Below are 15,793 nucleotides of genomic sequence, written 5' to 3' on the forward strand. Positions count from 1 at the left end.
GTGTTAGTGCCACTGAAAATCAGCTCGTGTGCTGCCTTCAGCACGCGTGCCATAGGTTGCCTACCCCTGGCCTAGAGGAAGGTCTGGTAGCTTGGGAATGGTTGTGGCCAGAAAGTAGAGCCACAGGAGCAGGGTTAACTCCTGTGATGGGCCCCTAGAGTGAAGAGCAGCTCCAAGCCAGGGTCTGTGAGGACAAGCAATTGAGATAGAAGCCCATGAGGTGTGGAAGGCCAGCTTGAGTGGAAAAAGGGAAACATGGGGGGGGTCAGTTCACTGTCAAGTGGGAAGAATTGAAGTTAGATCCAGGAGAGATAAAAGATCTTTGGCTTGGAGCTGAACCCAAGAAGGGGACTGAACTGTTGTGCAACTTGGTTGGATGGCTGAACAACAGAAGACTCAATAAAGGAGTCTGGAGTAGAGATCAGCTGGGAGTGATAACCGCCACTGAGAAAGTGGCCACCAGAGAGGGTGCAACAGGCCAAGTCCTCTGCAATGCTGGGTCTCCAGGCAGGAGCGGGTGCCCTAGAGATAAGGGCATAAGTTGCCAAGTGTGAGCTCATTTGCAAAGTCACTGTACTTAACACTGAACCAACCTGAAGCATATTCTCACCAGTAACTACACACCGCACCATACTAACTCTAGCTCAGGAACCAATCCATGCAACAAACCTCGATGCCAACTCTGCCCACACATCTACACCAGTGACACCATCACAGGACCTAACCAGATCAGCCACACCATCACCGGTTCATTCACCTGCACGTCCACTAATGTAGTATACGCCATCATATGCCAGCAATGCCCCTCTGCTATGTACATCGGCCAAACTGGACAGTCTCTACGGCAAAGGATAAATGGACACAAATCAGATATTAGGAATGGCAATATACAAAAACCTGTAGGAGAACACTTCAACCTCCCTGGCCACACAATAGCAGATCTTAAGGTGGCCATCCTGCAGCAAAAAAACTTCAGGACCAGACTTCAAAGAGAAACTGCTGAGCTTCAGTTCATCTGCAAATTTGACACCATCAGCTCAGGATTAAACAAAGACTGTGAATGGCTAGCCAACTACAGAACCAGTTTCTCCTCCCTTGTTTTTCATACCTCAACTGCTAGAACAGGGCCTCATCCTCCCTGATTGAACTAACCTCGTTATCTCTAGCTTGCTTCTTGCTTGCATATATATACCTGCCCCTGGAAATTTCCACTACTTGCATCCGATGAAGTGGGTATTCACCCACAAAAGCTCATGCTGCAAAACGTCTGTTAGTCTATAAGGTGCCACGGGATTCTTTGCTGCTTTTACAGATCCAGACTAACACGGCTACCCCTCTGATACTTGTACTTAACACTGACCATTTTCGACCTGAAAGCAGATTCTCTGTTTCTTCTTTAGTATCAGCGTTGCCTCTTAAATCTCACTGGTTTATCCAAAATTCTTGTGTCTGTCTCATTCTATGTGCTTATATGACCTTAATCACCTTAGTATCTGGGGGCCTTTTACGTATTTAAGAATAGCAATAGCAGTGGCAATCTCTTGCTTTTTTCCTTCCCAGCCTGTAGAAGAAATAGATTGATTAGCCAATAATTATTTTTTTTTTGCTTTGGGTGAAGAACAATTGGAGGTGCAGCTATATTGACATCTGCTCATAATGCTAATTTCCAGGGTTTCTGTTTCCCTGGGAAGAAAAATCATTTTCCGTCATTAAACCCTCTGAAATTGTCAGTAGTGTTTGTTTTCACAGCCAAAGTTTGCACGTTTTTCTTCCCCACCCCAAAATGTGCTAACTTTCTGCTCCACTGAAGCTAACTTTGGCTTTCATCCCTTTAAACCACTTAGAGTATGTTTAAACGTCCTCAATGTCACCACTGTGCTGAAAGCATTTACGGTTTACCCTGCTGGCCATGTTCAAGTTGATTGAACAGTTCCTGCTGTTTGGGGATTGTTTGGGGTTTTTTTGTTTGGTTTTTGCAAAAGAGGGGTAGGGACTGAGATTGTTTTACTCAACAGACTTAGATCTCCTCCAGCTCCACTGTTTGGTGGTTACGTTCATGGAGGAAGCAGAAAGGAACGATCCTCTATAAGGGTGACAGATGAATTCTAAAAGCTAAAATCTGTAGGTTTTAGCACCTGAAGGTGTGATGTGTCCTGTTCTTCATAGCTCTTTACTGTAGGGCCTGTAATAAAGTACCAAGGCTTGTTGGTTTTTTAGAAGTATTTGTTGCTAGAACAAAGAGTTTGAAAATTACTGAAACTTGACATGTGTACATGGGGTATAGTCCACATATGAATTTACACGTTAAGAGCTTGGTCCAGCTCTCATTGAAATTACTTCAACTTTTGTCGTTGACTTCAGCAAGAGCCAGAGACGAACTCTAAATATACCTAGTTAGCCTAAAAAGCAGACTCTCCTCCTTTAGAAACTTAAGGTTTCTAAATTATCATTATCATTAATTATCATCCTTCCCTAAGATATGACCTCTTAAATACTTGTGGGACGGACTGACAGCATGCTGAACAAACCTTATGGAATGAAGATAAACTTTCCTGAATTAATTTAAACCTTATTGATTTAGGGTTAATACCTTTGGGATATATTGTATATGAAAAAAGCAGTTGGGTATGTGGTGTTGTGGCATTGTAAGTACCTGCTTTGGTACCAGGGAGATGCTAATTTACTACTTCTGCTATCAACCCTTTGAAGTTATCCCCTGGAGAGGTTCACATATATTAGTTCAAACTGGATTCTCCATGGACCACCAAACAAGGAGAGTATTTATGGATAAACACCCTGGTTTTAAACAGGCTCATACCTGACTCAGCAAACGGATGGGACCCTGGTCCACAGAAGACCCCAATCCTTAGGGTAGAGTTGGAAGGACTGGGCCTGCTGAGGTCCCATAACACTGAGTGCTTGTCCTAAGCTGAAGCTGTGATGAACTGGTAACCACAAGGAATCCTCTTGGTTGGGGGGTTGAAGGACGGCATTCTGCCAGAATCCATGTTAGAGTTGGGGTTAGCTCAGGTAAGCTTATTAGTATGCAGGTAGATTCTTTTGTTGTTTGTTTCTGTAATGCTTTTTCTCTTGGTAATAAAGTAGGTTTTCACAGGAACATCTTTTCTGGAAGATCTCACAGGCAAAATTTCAGGTGGAAAGGTGGTGCTGGGGATAAAGTAAAGCAGGCATATAAGTTAAAGTTGTGCTTACAAATGAAAAGGAGTCACAAACTTAACTATGGGGTTTCTACCCCACCATCATAATACAGAATAGTAAAGAAAGAAGTACATAACTTTATATAACTGTTGAAAATCTGTTATGTAATCATGTGCGCCTCTTTGCAGTTATGCCTAGGTGCTGTACACAAAAATGAAGCTTCTCTGCTTCATGTTGCAGGAAATAAATTGCAGGGGAAAAAACTTTAAAGGTTAGCACAAAACCAGGGACAAACTGGTCATGTAGCCTCTAACTCCTAGTCTCCAAATAAGCACCTCAAGTTGTCACAGTTCAAGGCAACTGCGCCTGTTTTTCCCCTCAGTTGCGCAGCAAGGGTACCCACTCTTAGGCTTCAAGGTCCCCAGCTGTTGCCTCTCTTGGGTAGAGACCTGCATCTCTCCCCCTCCTGACCGGGGTATTTCCAGGCTGCACAGTTCCCTGCCTTTACTGTGTATTTACCAGCAGAGTCAGGTTGCCCATGGACACCTACTTACTTTCTCTTCAGAGATGGTTACCAGGGGTAATTGCTACAGTTGGATGGTACCACACAGCACTTTTCTTTATGCAGTATTGGACAAGATACTTGGGTGATGGGAATTCGAAAAATTAGTGTTTCAAAGTAGTTTACATTTAACATGATACTGAATTTCAAACAGCTGGACTGAGAAACTGCAATTGCTTTTTATTCAGCTGTATTAAAAACCTCACTTTCATTTTTAAAATTGTGAAGGTACTTTTTGAAGACTTCAGTGACCTAGGATATTTTCCAAGCAGTCACAATGAGTTAGCTTATAAAATACCTGATAGATCATTAACATTAAAAGGCAATTCATACCTCTCTCAGCTATTGTTTCAGGCTGCCTACATGTTTAGGAAGACGACATTGCATTGGTTTGCACTTGGCTTTTGTTTTTATAGTTTTCATCCATGGGTCTTTAAAGTTGATTTAAAAAATAATAAAAATGGAAAGCTTGGATTCTAGAGCACAATTCTACGGCAAAGAGTGAATCTGTGGTATATTCTGTGCATGGTTCCCTGCCTATAGATCTGCCATTTAAAGTGCTTACAAAGGAAAAGTTATGAGTTGTAAAATTCCTGCATTAGTACTTACTTCTGCTCTGAGCTATTCCACCATGTGTCAGTGATTTCTAGGGTTCTGAGTTCACCTTCTAGGTGCAGATTCTTTTAACTTGTCTCTTGGATTTTTGAGTGCTTTCATACAGATGTCTGCTATTCTGATTTTTTTTTAAATAAGAAAAAAAGTCAACTTACTAATATTACTTTCTTTCAGATAATACACTTTTACAATACCTGCTATGTTAGATAAATATTGTGAATAAGAAATGAATGCTTATCTATGGAAATGTGTAAACTCTTTCTGTCACACTTGTGAAGATTAGTTTTGTGCTAATTTAAGTTGACAGCTGTATAAAAGGGATTAGTACCATCACCAGCAAACTCTTGAGGTTCACTTTCACACATGCTAAATATGAAAGATAAATTTCAAAAGCTTGGAACAATTTTGCATAAGCCATTTATCTTGATTTCCTTTAACCCTGGGCAAAGTGCAGTCTCAGTTCTCAGCATTGCAGAGTGATGTTATGGGAACTACTGCAATTCCTTAAACAAAGAACTGGCTTCCATGTAAGAACACAGAGAGATTATATATAAAATAGCTGTGAGAAAGAAGGAGCCATGTCTATGCACAAATCTTCAAAGAGAGCATCAGCAAGGGAAATATGAAAAATAATTCAAAGGTAAATGGCCGCTGTGTTTTCTTTTTACTACTTTGAGTGCAATAGTTCTCTTTCAGGTCTGAATTTTGGAACAGAATATTTAGTCCTGACTTTTCAGAATTCAAGTTAGCAAATGTTGGGATATTTCTGGTTTTGTAGTGCTGGTTTCTTAGCCAAAGTGAATATTGCTCATCCTAGAGTGATATCTACTAAGCGGACATGTTAATCTTCAATATATGTACATGGAATAGGGTGGCTCAGTGGACTAGTAATAGTCTACTCTTTCACCTCTAAGTTATTCATTTGAATGTGGGCACGAGTATGATCACAAGGCACTTCCATCTGGTGGACAATGAGCTTCCTTCCCTTCTAAAGGTTGATGCATCAAGGTCACGCTGGCAACAAATTGGTAGGACAGCATGAAGAAAACTCAGGCTGCCACTGCCTATTTCAAATCTCTTCTGCCGATCAATTGAGTACTTCAGTTTCCAGAGCTATGTATAAGACATCTGTAATGATCTTATAAAATGTCTTCCTTACAAATTATTCCTTGACTTTGTTTTCTATATGTATTGTATATAAAATATGTTTTATATATTTCATATCTATTTACTATAACAGATGTTTTATCTATACATGATATTGTACTAATCTAGTCCCTTAAATACACACATTCACCTTTCCAGTCCTCCTTCCTTGCTGTTAATTTCTGCTGCTTCAATTTTAAGTCCCTTAACATCTTGTTACTACTTATAGCCCTCACCAGTGCTGATAGGTGTTCTTTGTTTGCCTCCTAAATAGTAGAAACCTAGAAGTGAGATTTAGTTCTCTTTGGTGTTTTTGTTTTGTTGTTTCATAAACACAAATGTCTGCCAGTCTGAAGGCAGAGCCTACCAGGTTGGATCTGCTGTTCCTTACACAGAAAGCTCCACTAAAGATCTTCCTAGGTGTCAGAGATCACTGGTCTTGAACCTGGGCCATGGGTCCCCAGGCAGTGCTCGGACTGTGAGTGCCACCTGCTAGCTCACCAGTGGAGAAGGGAGTTAGTGGATCTCTAGTTCATAAAGGGCTCAGCTCACAAAGCTCCTGATTGGGGGAGACATACAGCCCCACCGATTTGCTCAGATGCACTACTTAAGCCAGTAGGAGATGCAGGAAGTAGTCTGAGCAACTAGGTGGATCTCTGGTTGGCTGTCATTTTGGAGCCTGCCTACTCACCTGAGCACTGTCTTCCTACTTGTTCCTGCCTTCTGACCTGTTCCTGCCCTCCTTAGCCCAGATCCTCCTCCGCTTCCAGGTTCCTACTTTCCTACCTCACTCCATGTCCCTGCTCCATCACTCTCCCCCTGACCCTTGGCTTGACTCCATCTCTGACCCCAGCTCTGGTCCTGACTCTGACCATAAGGCTTGACCACCCGGGCCCCAGTCCTCACAGGTTGCTCAGACCACTCCAGCTCCTTGGGGCCGAGGATGGACCCACTGGATTCCCTTGTTCCCTAAGGGGCATTGGCACTGCACAAGAAGGCAATCCATTTGCAGACAGACAACTGAGCATTGCAGGCGCAGAACGAGCAGCTGGCTGCTGAGAACTAGGCATTGGGGGAGCAAGCCCACCAGCTGTATGCAAAGAACAGTATGCACTAGACCTGTCCAGCTGCACTGTCACCCAAGCTGGTACCTGCTGTCTCTCAGCCTGTTGAGTCAATGCAGGTAGATTTGACCCAACAGCAACTTGCTCCTAAAGAGAGAAAGCACCAACGACACCTTAACCTGCCTTCACTGGCTCACCATAACAATATTTCCAGTTGTCCCATGAGGAGCCCAGCCTGAAGGAATCTGAGAAATGAGCCAGCACAGGCTCGGAAAAGGGGGCTAGCCCGGGACATCCTGACAGTGTTCCTCTGAACCCCGCACTGAAGTCCTGGCTGGAACACATGCTGGTTCCTGTTGACCAGCACTGCACCTACAGGTGCCAGTTGAGTTACAAATCCTGGGGAATCCCCAACCATAACCTCCACAGAGGGCCCTTATGGACTGATGTAGCAGACAACTTTATTAATACAGAAGCATCCCAGGTACTACAGATTCCCTTGTGAACCAAGCCGTTCTAGACCTAATAGAGGCGTTCAATGGTGGGTTCTTATTCTCTGAACCAGTGGCCATGAAAACTGTTCCTCTCAAGTTTACTATCCAAGATCATTGAGAGACCCTATAGTTCAGTGCCATCCATTCCCCAACTTCCCTGTGACGTTGGATATAGTGTGGTGGCCCTCCACAACCCCTTTGTCTGCTGGCAAGAACTAAAAGTTGACACTTCGCCCCCGACCCTCAGAATCCTGCCAGCAGCACTGCTTGTGCCCAGGAAATGGGCAGCGCTCAGTAGTTCCCCAGCAGTAGCAAGCTGGAGTAGCCCAGCAGAGCCACCCACTGATCCTAGTCCTTGACTTGTATCCAAATATGGTGACTACAATGATGTCTTCAGATGGAAAGGAAAAAAAATGCAGGCCCCTTGCCTCTGCACAAAGACTTTGATTGCCCAGTTGACTACAACCAGGAGCAAACGTTCCATTCAGGCATCTATATGCCATGTCCAAGCCTGAACTAGCCGGACTGCACACCTACATACAGGAGAATGTAGGGCTTTATCCATAAATTTACCTTCCCTGCCGGGGTGCCAGTCCTCCTTTTTCATCTTGGTCTGTCTTTCTGTCTTAATCTATGCACAGTTGGAGGCTTCCTTATCAGGCTGCGAATCAGGTCACCATCTGAAATCAATACCTATTAAAAGTACCCTGAACTAATGGACTGTGTGAATGCTGCTCAGGGAATACACACAGTTGGACCACAGGGGGGTATATAGCCTAGTATGTGTTAGAGTTGGGGACGAATGGAAGACTGCCTTTTGAACTCATCACAGTCACTTTGAGTATCGTGTGATGCCAGGCAAGGTTCCAACATTTTATTAATGATGTACTGCAGGACATTCTGGATCAATATGTGGTTGCATACCTGGATGACCTGTTTTTAACAACACACCATGCATGTCCATTCCATCCCAAAGAAGCCATACCAACATGGCCTCTACAATTAGCTAGAAAAATGTACCTCTGATCAATCCGCCATAGAATTCCTTGGATTCATCCTATCTCATGCAGGTATTGAAATAGCCGTGCTAGGTAAAGACAGTCCTTGGGTTGCTAGTGCCATAGAACATTCACAAATTACAATGTTACCTGAAGTTCACAAACTTTTATCGACTATTCACCCTGAGGTTCTTGGAGCTGATCACCCCCTCACTGCCCTTCTCTGCAAAGACACCAGATTCCTCGGTGTTCTCGAGACCCATCAGGCCTACAAGCAATTAAAACGTGCATTTACCACTGCTCCTATGTTAGTCTACACAAGCTTTCATCATCGAAGCAGGTGTTTCTAACTTGGCAATTGAAGTGGTGCTATCCCAAAAGCACAGTCCTCAATGATTGCTGCGTCCATGTGTCTTTTCTTTCACGAGATTCTCACCCACAGAGCAAAATTTAAAAATTTGCAGAAAACTCGTGGCAATTAAGATAGCCTTTGAAGAGTGGTGCTACTGTCTAGAAAGGGTCCTGTACCCTATCCAAGTGAACTCTGAATATAAGAACCTAGAATATAGACCCATAAATTTAAAGGCCAGAAGGGACCATAAGGATCATCTAGTTTGACCTCCTGCACATTGCAAGCCACAGAACCTCACCCACCACTCCTCATAGACCTATAACCTCTGAGTTACTGATGTTCTCAAATCATGATTTAAAGACTTTAAGTTACAGAGAATCCACCATTTCCAATGGCTTAAACCTGCAAGTGATCTGTGCCCCATACTGCAGAGGAAGGCAAAAAAGACCAGGGTCTCTTCCAGTCTGATCTGGGGGGAAATTCCTTCTCAACCCCAAATATGGTGATCAGTTATACCCCAAGCATGTGGGCGAGACCCACCAGCTAGCCAGAATTAGCTGTAGTATCTACATAGAGCCAGGTTTCTCAACCATTGACAACTTTCATGCTTTGGTTTCGTATTCTCTTATTGCCCAGGAACGAAAAATAACAAGGTCGGCACTCTGACCTGGAAAAGAGACTGTTACGCTGACTTAAAAGATGCAACCACTAAACCTTCTGAATCCTCAAATCTCATAACTTTCTGGCCATGCATCTATAGGTTTATCAATCGATTTTGGACTATTACTTATTGCTGTAGAAGTAACAAAATAACCACCCACCTGAGTACTTACTCTTTGTTTTTGCAGAGCTGACAGGAGGTTGTTGTTGCTAAATGCTTATTGCATTCACCTAATTTTTGCTTACACTTCCCTTATTCCTAAAAAAAATTTCATATTCCATATTGCTTGGGAAGCATAGTTAAAGATATTATGGCATTGAACTGCTTCTTAAGCAATCCCTGTGCAGCTAGATTTTTTTCATGGCATGGATAACTCTTAAATGTTCCTCGTTTCAAGCAATGTCACTCTTTCTTTAGTCCCAAAGTCACTCCTATGGTTCATACCAATTTGGTGTCCCCTCACTGTCCTTATTCAAAATTAATTACAACAGAAACTTTAAAAAAATGAAACTGATCATAGGATTATTTGCACTAAAGGAAAGCATCCCTTGCTATTTTGAGTTCCCAGCATTAATAGTTTTTAATGGCCTTCATTTTGAGTCTTTGTTGTACATTGCATCTAGGGTGACTAGATGTCCCAATTTTATAGGGACTGTCCTGATATTTGGGTCTTTTTCTTATATAGATGCCTATTACCCCCTAGCCCCGGTCCTGATTTTTCACACTTGCTATCTCAGGGGTCGGCAACCTTTCAGAAGTGGTGTGGCCGAGTCTTCATTTATTCACGCTAATTTAAGGTTTCACGTGCCAGTAATACATTTTAACGTTTTTAGAAGGTCTCTTTCTACAAGTCTTTAATATATAACTAAACTATTGTTGTTGTATGTAAAGTAAATGTTGTTAAAATGTTTAAGAAGCTTCATTTAAAATTAAATTAAAATGCAAAGCCCTCCGGACCGGTGGCCAGGACCAGGGCAGTGCGAGTGCCACTGAAAATCAGCTTGGGTGCCACCTTCGGCACACGTGCATAGGTTGCCTACCCCTGTGCTCTCTGATCATCTTAATTGCATCCCACAGTTTTGTTCATGGCAGGTTTATGTGTATAGTGGAGTGGCCTCCAATTAGTACGCAATGTGGACTTAGTCCAGCAGTTCAGACAGAAGTAATATCAGAAGCCAAATTTTCACTATAAAAACAAAATTTGTTGCACTTTTTCCAGTTCGTAGAGCAAAATGTAGGTGCACTGGAATTTTGAAACACGTATACACGAATAGAACACTTGTGTCAGGTAGCAGAAGGAAAGATTGTACTATTTCAGTGTGGAAAAAGAGAGCATATTCTGCTCTAAATAGAGTGAAAGGAACTTAGCAATACATCTTTATATTATCTGTTTCATGCCACTGTGGTTGTATAAGCAAGAAACTTGGATGTTTTGCTGATTTATCTTGTTGGATGTCCTCTCACCTTTAAATATATGAAGTCTTTGTTTACTTTTACAAGTATATTGAGTTCTTTAAAGCTCTTTGATCGTATCCTGCTTTCTAAAATACAATTAAGTCACCACATTTTGGAGTGATATTGTAGTTTTAAAGCCACAGCTTTGTGGGAGTGGGAAGTGGAGGGCAAAAATACCAGCACCATTCTCTATAGTCTGATGGTAGAGGAGAAAGGCAGACTCAGGACTGCCTTTGGGAACCACAGGGGAGAGGAGCGTGCACACTGGTAGCATCTACACCTGCTTGTGCATCATCTGCTCCAGGCCAGTTATGATCTGGACCTTTAATAAATATGGATGGGATTTTCAAAGAGGCCTAAGGGAGTTAGGTGCCCAAATCCATTGAATTTCATTGAATTCCCTTAGGCTCCTTTGAAAACCTGAGCCTATGTTTTTAAAGGTGATGTACAGTTTGTTTAAATACTTTAAAGACAATGTTTTGAATACACTAGTTATTAGGGTTATTGAGCAAAACTTTAAAACACTGAATTCTATCTTTAAAATATTTTGTCATTTCAACTTTAAGCCAGCAGATACTTACGAATTCCAAAGGGAGCATGACAACATTCAAGAGCAATTTTCTTTTGTATTCGTGTTGCAGTGCAAGGCTCATCTCTTTGGCCAAGCATTTGCTTGACATTGGGCTAAAACTGTCAGATGAAAAAGATTTCAAGCAGGAGAAAACACCCAGAGCTGCTTGAAGCTGTCCAGAAGGTGTTATCGGTTTCTGTGCTGGGCATCAACATTTGGTATTATCAACGATATATGCTCCAAATGCAGCCCAAGCTTTGGGGGAGGGCGGGGAAGCCTGGACCTTCACTGAATCCCTTTCCCAAAAGTGGCAGAAGTTCAAGGCCTTTTTGTGTGAGGGTACGGGGCTGGCCCAGCATCAGGTTAGAGCCATGTTCAGTGCCTAGAAGCTGCAGCATTTGATGCCTTTGCTGGAAAGAACTGCTACATTGCGATGTTCCAAGTTTCCATCAGAATTTCCAGAATAAGAGAACCTCTTCAGAGACGGAAGAGTGGAGTTAATCAGACAAAGGCCAAAGAGACATTGAAATACCTCACAGAAGAAGAGTTAGATGGCCAGACCATAGCTTTCAGGATCCTCCTAAGCCATCATTTGAATGTGTCCCAAGTTCCTTTGATCATTTCCCTTTCTACCAACTAGTTCCACACATGGGCACATCTGACTAGTGAAGTACAAAGCGTCAGATGTTTAATGGTAATTGCTTTGCCAAACCAGGTTACTTACTATTGGGTCACTTTGTTCTTTCAGCCTTTTGGGACCATTCAGTGCCTTGAGAGGTTTGCTTGATAAAGCAGCTTTATAAATAACTGTGTGTGTGTGTGTGAGAGAGAGAGAGAGTGCGAGAGAGAGAGACCTAACAAGCCCCGAAGGGCACAATGTGTCTCACAATAGTAGTTCTTAGTCTAGCATTAAGTACAGAGTTAGGGCAGTTCTGGGATCTGTGCAGAACAGGTGCAGCTAATAGTATTGACTCACAGTAAAGAACACCCTATATGCTCAGCTTTGCTGCTTTAATGTTTCTTTTCCTTTAGCTTTTTAAGTTCATGACTTAAACGGTGGTTGAAAACCATTTCAAGCCACGCGGAGGAGAAAATGATGGGCTAAGCTACAGGAAGATATTTAGAAGCCATAATACAGTACTTTAGTTAGGCTTTCTGTTGCTCAGTAATGCTTTTAGCTATTTTGTCACATTGGCAATCAGGGAGTAAATACCCACTGGCTTATTTACCCTGGTGTCTTTGTACTTTCACTTCTTCTTCTGTTTCAAATCACACCGCAGCCTTCCAAATGCATCCAGAAAATGATGCGTCTTCAGACCAGAAACCCATTATACCCAAATATCTAAACTCCACCTTGGCAAATATTGGGCATAAGAGTTAATCAGAGTTGCAAAACTGCTGACAGATAGCTTGAAACTACACATCCTTTAATCCCTTACTCGCAAGTGTCTCAAAATAGTTTCATCCACAGTTGATATTTATATACAACAAACCCTTGCAAACAGCGGGGGTAATATGCATACAAATGTTAACAGTGTACAAATTCTTGTGTGTCAGATTGCAGCATAGTAATATTTGGTGGTGTTCAATGATCTGTTCATTCACAAGTATGGTTATGGTTAGTGGCTGTGTCGTTTTTCAGGGTACAACTGAGTTGCTTTTAGTAAAAGAAAAAAATATATTCATTTATATACAATAAAGCAACAAGTTGCTCTTAAAGAGAAAAGGATATTTTTATCTTAAAATGGAGTGACATGGAATTTGGATTTTTTCTAATCTGGTAAGAATAGGTAAATGATGCCTAGAGTGGACTGTGGATCTTTTTGTATGTCTGTGTGGTTCTCCTTCTCCCTCTCCACTCAAAAAAAACCACCACAATTTTGATTAAGGATTTTCAAAGAGTGTAAAATGTGGTACACAAGTTGTGGTAAAAATTTCAGCAACCAAGGAATCAGGTGTGTTTGATTTTATTAAATGGGTTGTGAGGTGCCTCTGGGTTGTTCATGTACTTTCGCATGGTTATCAGGAGTGTGCAATGTATTTAAATAAATAAAAGCCCCATCTGGCTCAAAACTCCAGCAACAGGAGTATCCTCTCTCCACACAATGGTTTGTCAAGGAGACTTAACGGTTTGGAGAGAGGTGGGGTGGGTTAGAAAATGTGTTCTTGAAAGAAGACAATCATTTAATCAAAAGGGGAATAACTTTATATTGTTGTAATGGGACATAATCCCATGTTGTACAGGTTTCTCACACATCTAAGGCTATTGTACTTCCAGGTCAGTACACACTCACCTTCCAGGTCATGTATAGTACAAATACACACATTGAAACAATGCATAATTAATCTGCATCTAAGGTTGGTTTGAGTTTGTTCATTTGTTTTAGTTAACTGACGTCCAATCTCTGAAATACTCGAATCAAATACTTATGCTCATGGTTTTAAAGCTCTTCTTTACAGAATTCGTACTTCAGAGTATCCATCATTTTGTTTCATAAAGTGTCTGGCTAGAGATACTGTTAGCAAATATTATGACCTGCACTTTCTGTTTGCAGACGAACAGGTGTTGTGATTATCATCTATCCTGAAATTCACAGAAGTGCCCTGGTTTCATGAGTCTGGCCCAGGTTTTATAGGCTCGGCACGCAGAACTATCAGAATTCTGCATTTACTTGAGCCGTTGACACAAATGTGATAATGTTGCCTCTGAAAAACAATGTTCTATCATGCCCATATTGATGCAACATTACAACACCATGTCCCAAATGCGCACTGCATTACAATCTTTGTGCCTAGAGAAATGAATTTGGAAAGAGAGAGCTGTAAAATGAGTCCCTCTCACTTCATCATACTACAAGTAACCTCTGCCAGCCTGTTAAAGCAAGAGACAGGAGCACCTCTTTTGAAGTTTGCATCCCACATACCATCTCTCCTACTGTTTGTTTATTTTTTTTAATTGACGAGTAAGTGCTTTATAATTGTCACTTCCTTCCATTCTGTGCCATCAGTATGGAGAGCATTCTATTTGATAGATATGTTCTGCTTGTACCAGTCAGAGGAACTGGACAGAGTAGATTCCTGGAGCTGACCTATCCATTATGAGCCATAGCTATTAGAGAGTGATTGTAGGTATATGAATTAAATGGAAAGAGCAATTATAAATCTTTTTTTGTATTTTAGCTGGGACGTACAAACATTACCAGACTCATCCATTCATCAGGCATCTGTCCAGTATAATTTTGGTTTAAAATTCATGTTTCCTTGTATGGATGTCGTAGAAATGATTCAATTAATGAATGCTCATGTGGTTGTCATTTATATTTTTAAATTTGTACTGCTCCAAATGCTTGCTTGTTTATGAAAAATCTCATAAACAAATCTTATGCTCATAAATATCAAAGGTCAAACTTTAAGCTTATGAGTATTTAGAAACCTTCTGGCCACATTCCTTTGATTTTTGGTAAGTCATTTAGAAGCTTCTATCACTGTTTGCTGAGGTTTGCTAAAACTAACATGCCTTTTGTTTTTTCTAGGGTAATAAATGCAGGGAAGAGCACACACAATGAAGACCAAGCAAGTTGTGAAGTGCTTTTTGTAAAGAAGAAAACTGGAGGCACCAATTCCACACCAAACAAAAACACATCCACCAAACGAAGGTCCTCACTGCCAAATGGAGAAGGACTACAACTGAAAGAAAACTCAGTAAGTAACCTCCACTCATCTTGCTGTCAGAATAGAAATACAAACTAATATAAGTAGACAATGGTGTAAGACCAATGAAAAATCCAAGAATTCTTTCTAAGTGTTGCAGATTTTCTTGTTACCCCTCTGTGACCTAATTGGCTCTGCTTTATCAAAGAAAGCTTCGCTCATTTTATATAGCTCCACTTTTGGATTTTGAATTTCACATACTGCAAAATGTTTCTCATTTAGAGGGCTTTCTAATTTAGAGAGGAAACAAAAAATGATTGGGGACATGCTATAAAATAATGAAGAATCTAGAGAAGGTCCATTGGGTGGGCTGGTCGATCCTTTCTCATAACACAAGCCCAAGAGAACCTAACCAAAATTTAAAGGCAACATATTTAACACAGATAAAAGGAAATACTTTTTTACTACAATACATATTTAACAAGTGGCATTCACTGCCACAAAATATTATTGAGAGAACTTAGTAGGATTCATAAAAGAAATAGTCCTTAATCATGCATAGTCTCAATATTTATATATAACTAGGAGTTAAAACGATATATGTACTTCATGATATAAGCTAATCATTAAGAGTCTTGGGTATGGAAGAAATTTCTCCTGTGGGCAGATTTTGACATAAATAGTCAAATAGAGGGTTTCTTACAATCGGTAGAAGATTGGCCATTGTTAAGGCTCAGATTTTATCATGGATATTTTTAGTAAAAATCACGAACAGGTCACGGGCAATAAACAAAAATTCACAGATGTCTGTGACCTAGCTGCGATTTTTTACTAAAAATATCCTTGACTAAATGGAGAGGGAGGAAGGTCCAGCAACCACAGCAGCTGTGGGCTTTGGCGCCTTCTCCCGCTGTGGCTGAAACACTGTGGGGGTCCACTGCTGCGGCTGGGCTGCTGCAGGGAGCCAAGTGGTGAGTGGGAACTCTGGAGGACCCTCAGGGAGCTCCGGGATCCTCCTGCTTCCCAGCGCCTAGGAGCTGCTGGGGGCTGCCACCAGCAATGGCT

The 15,793-nt window shown here is 41.5% G+C and overlaps 1 protein-coding gene across 1 annotated transcript in view; it reads left to right on the forward strand.

Annotated features, from left to right (window-relative positions):
- The window catches only part of PPM1H (protein phosphatase, Mg2+/Mn2+ dependent 1H), a 202,388-nt gene that overhangs the window by 89,620 nt on the left and 96,975 nt on the right, over positions 1–15,793 (forward strand). The window contains exon 2 of the mRNA XM_039503148.1: positions 14,611–14,779. Coding sequence (XP_039359082.1) covers positions 14,611–14,779 — 169 coding nt within the window. The remainder of the gene's footprint in view (positions 1–14,610; positions 14,780–15,793) is intronic.

This window comes from Mauremys reevesii, linkage group 1 (genome assembly GCF_016161935.1).
Source record: "Mauremys reevesii isolate NIE-2019 linkage group 1, ASM1616193v1, whole genome shotgun sequence".
NCBI lineage: Eukaryota > Metazoa > Chordata > Testudines > Geoemydidae > Mauremys > Mauremys reevesii.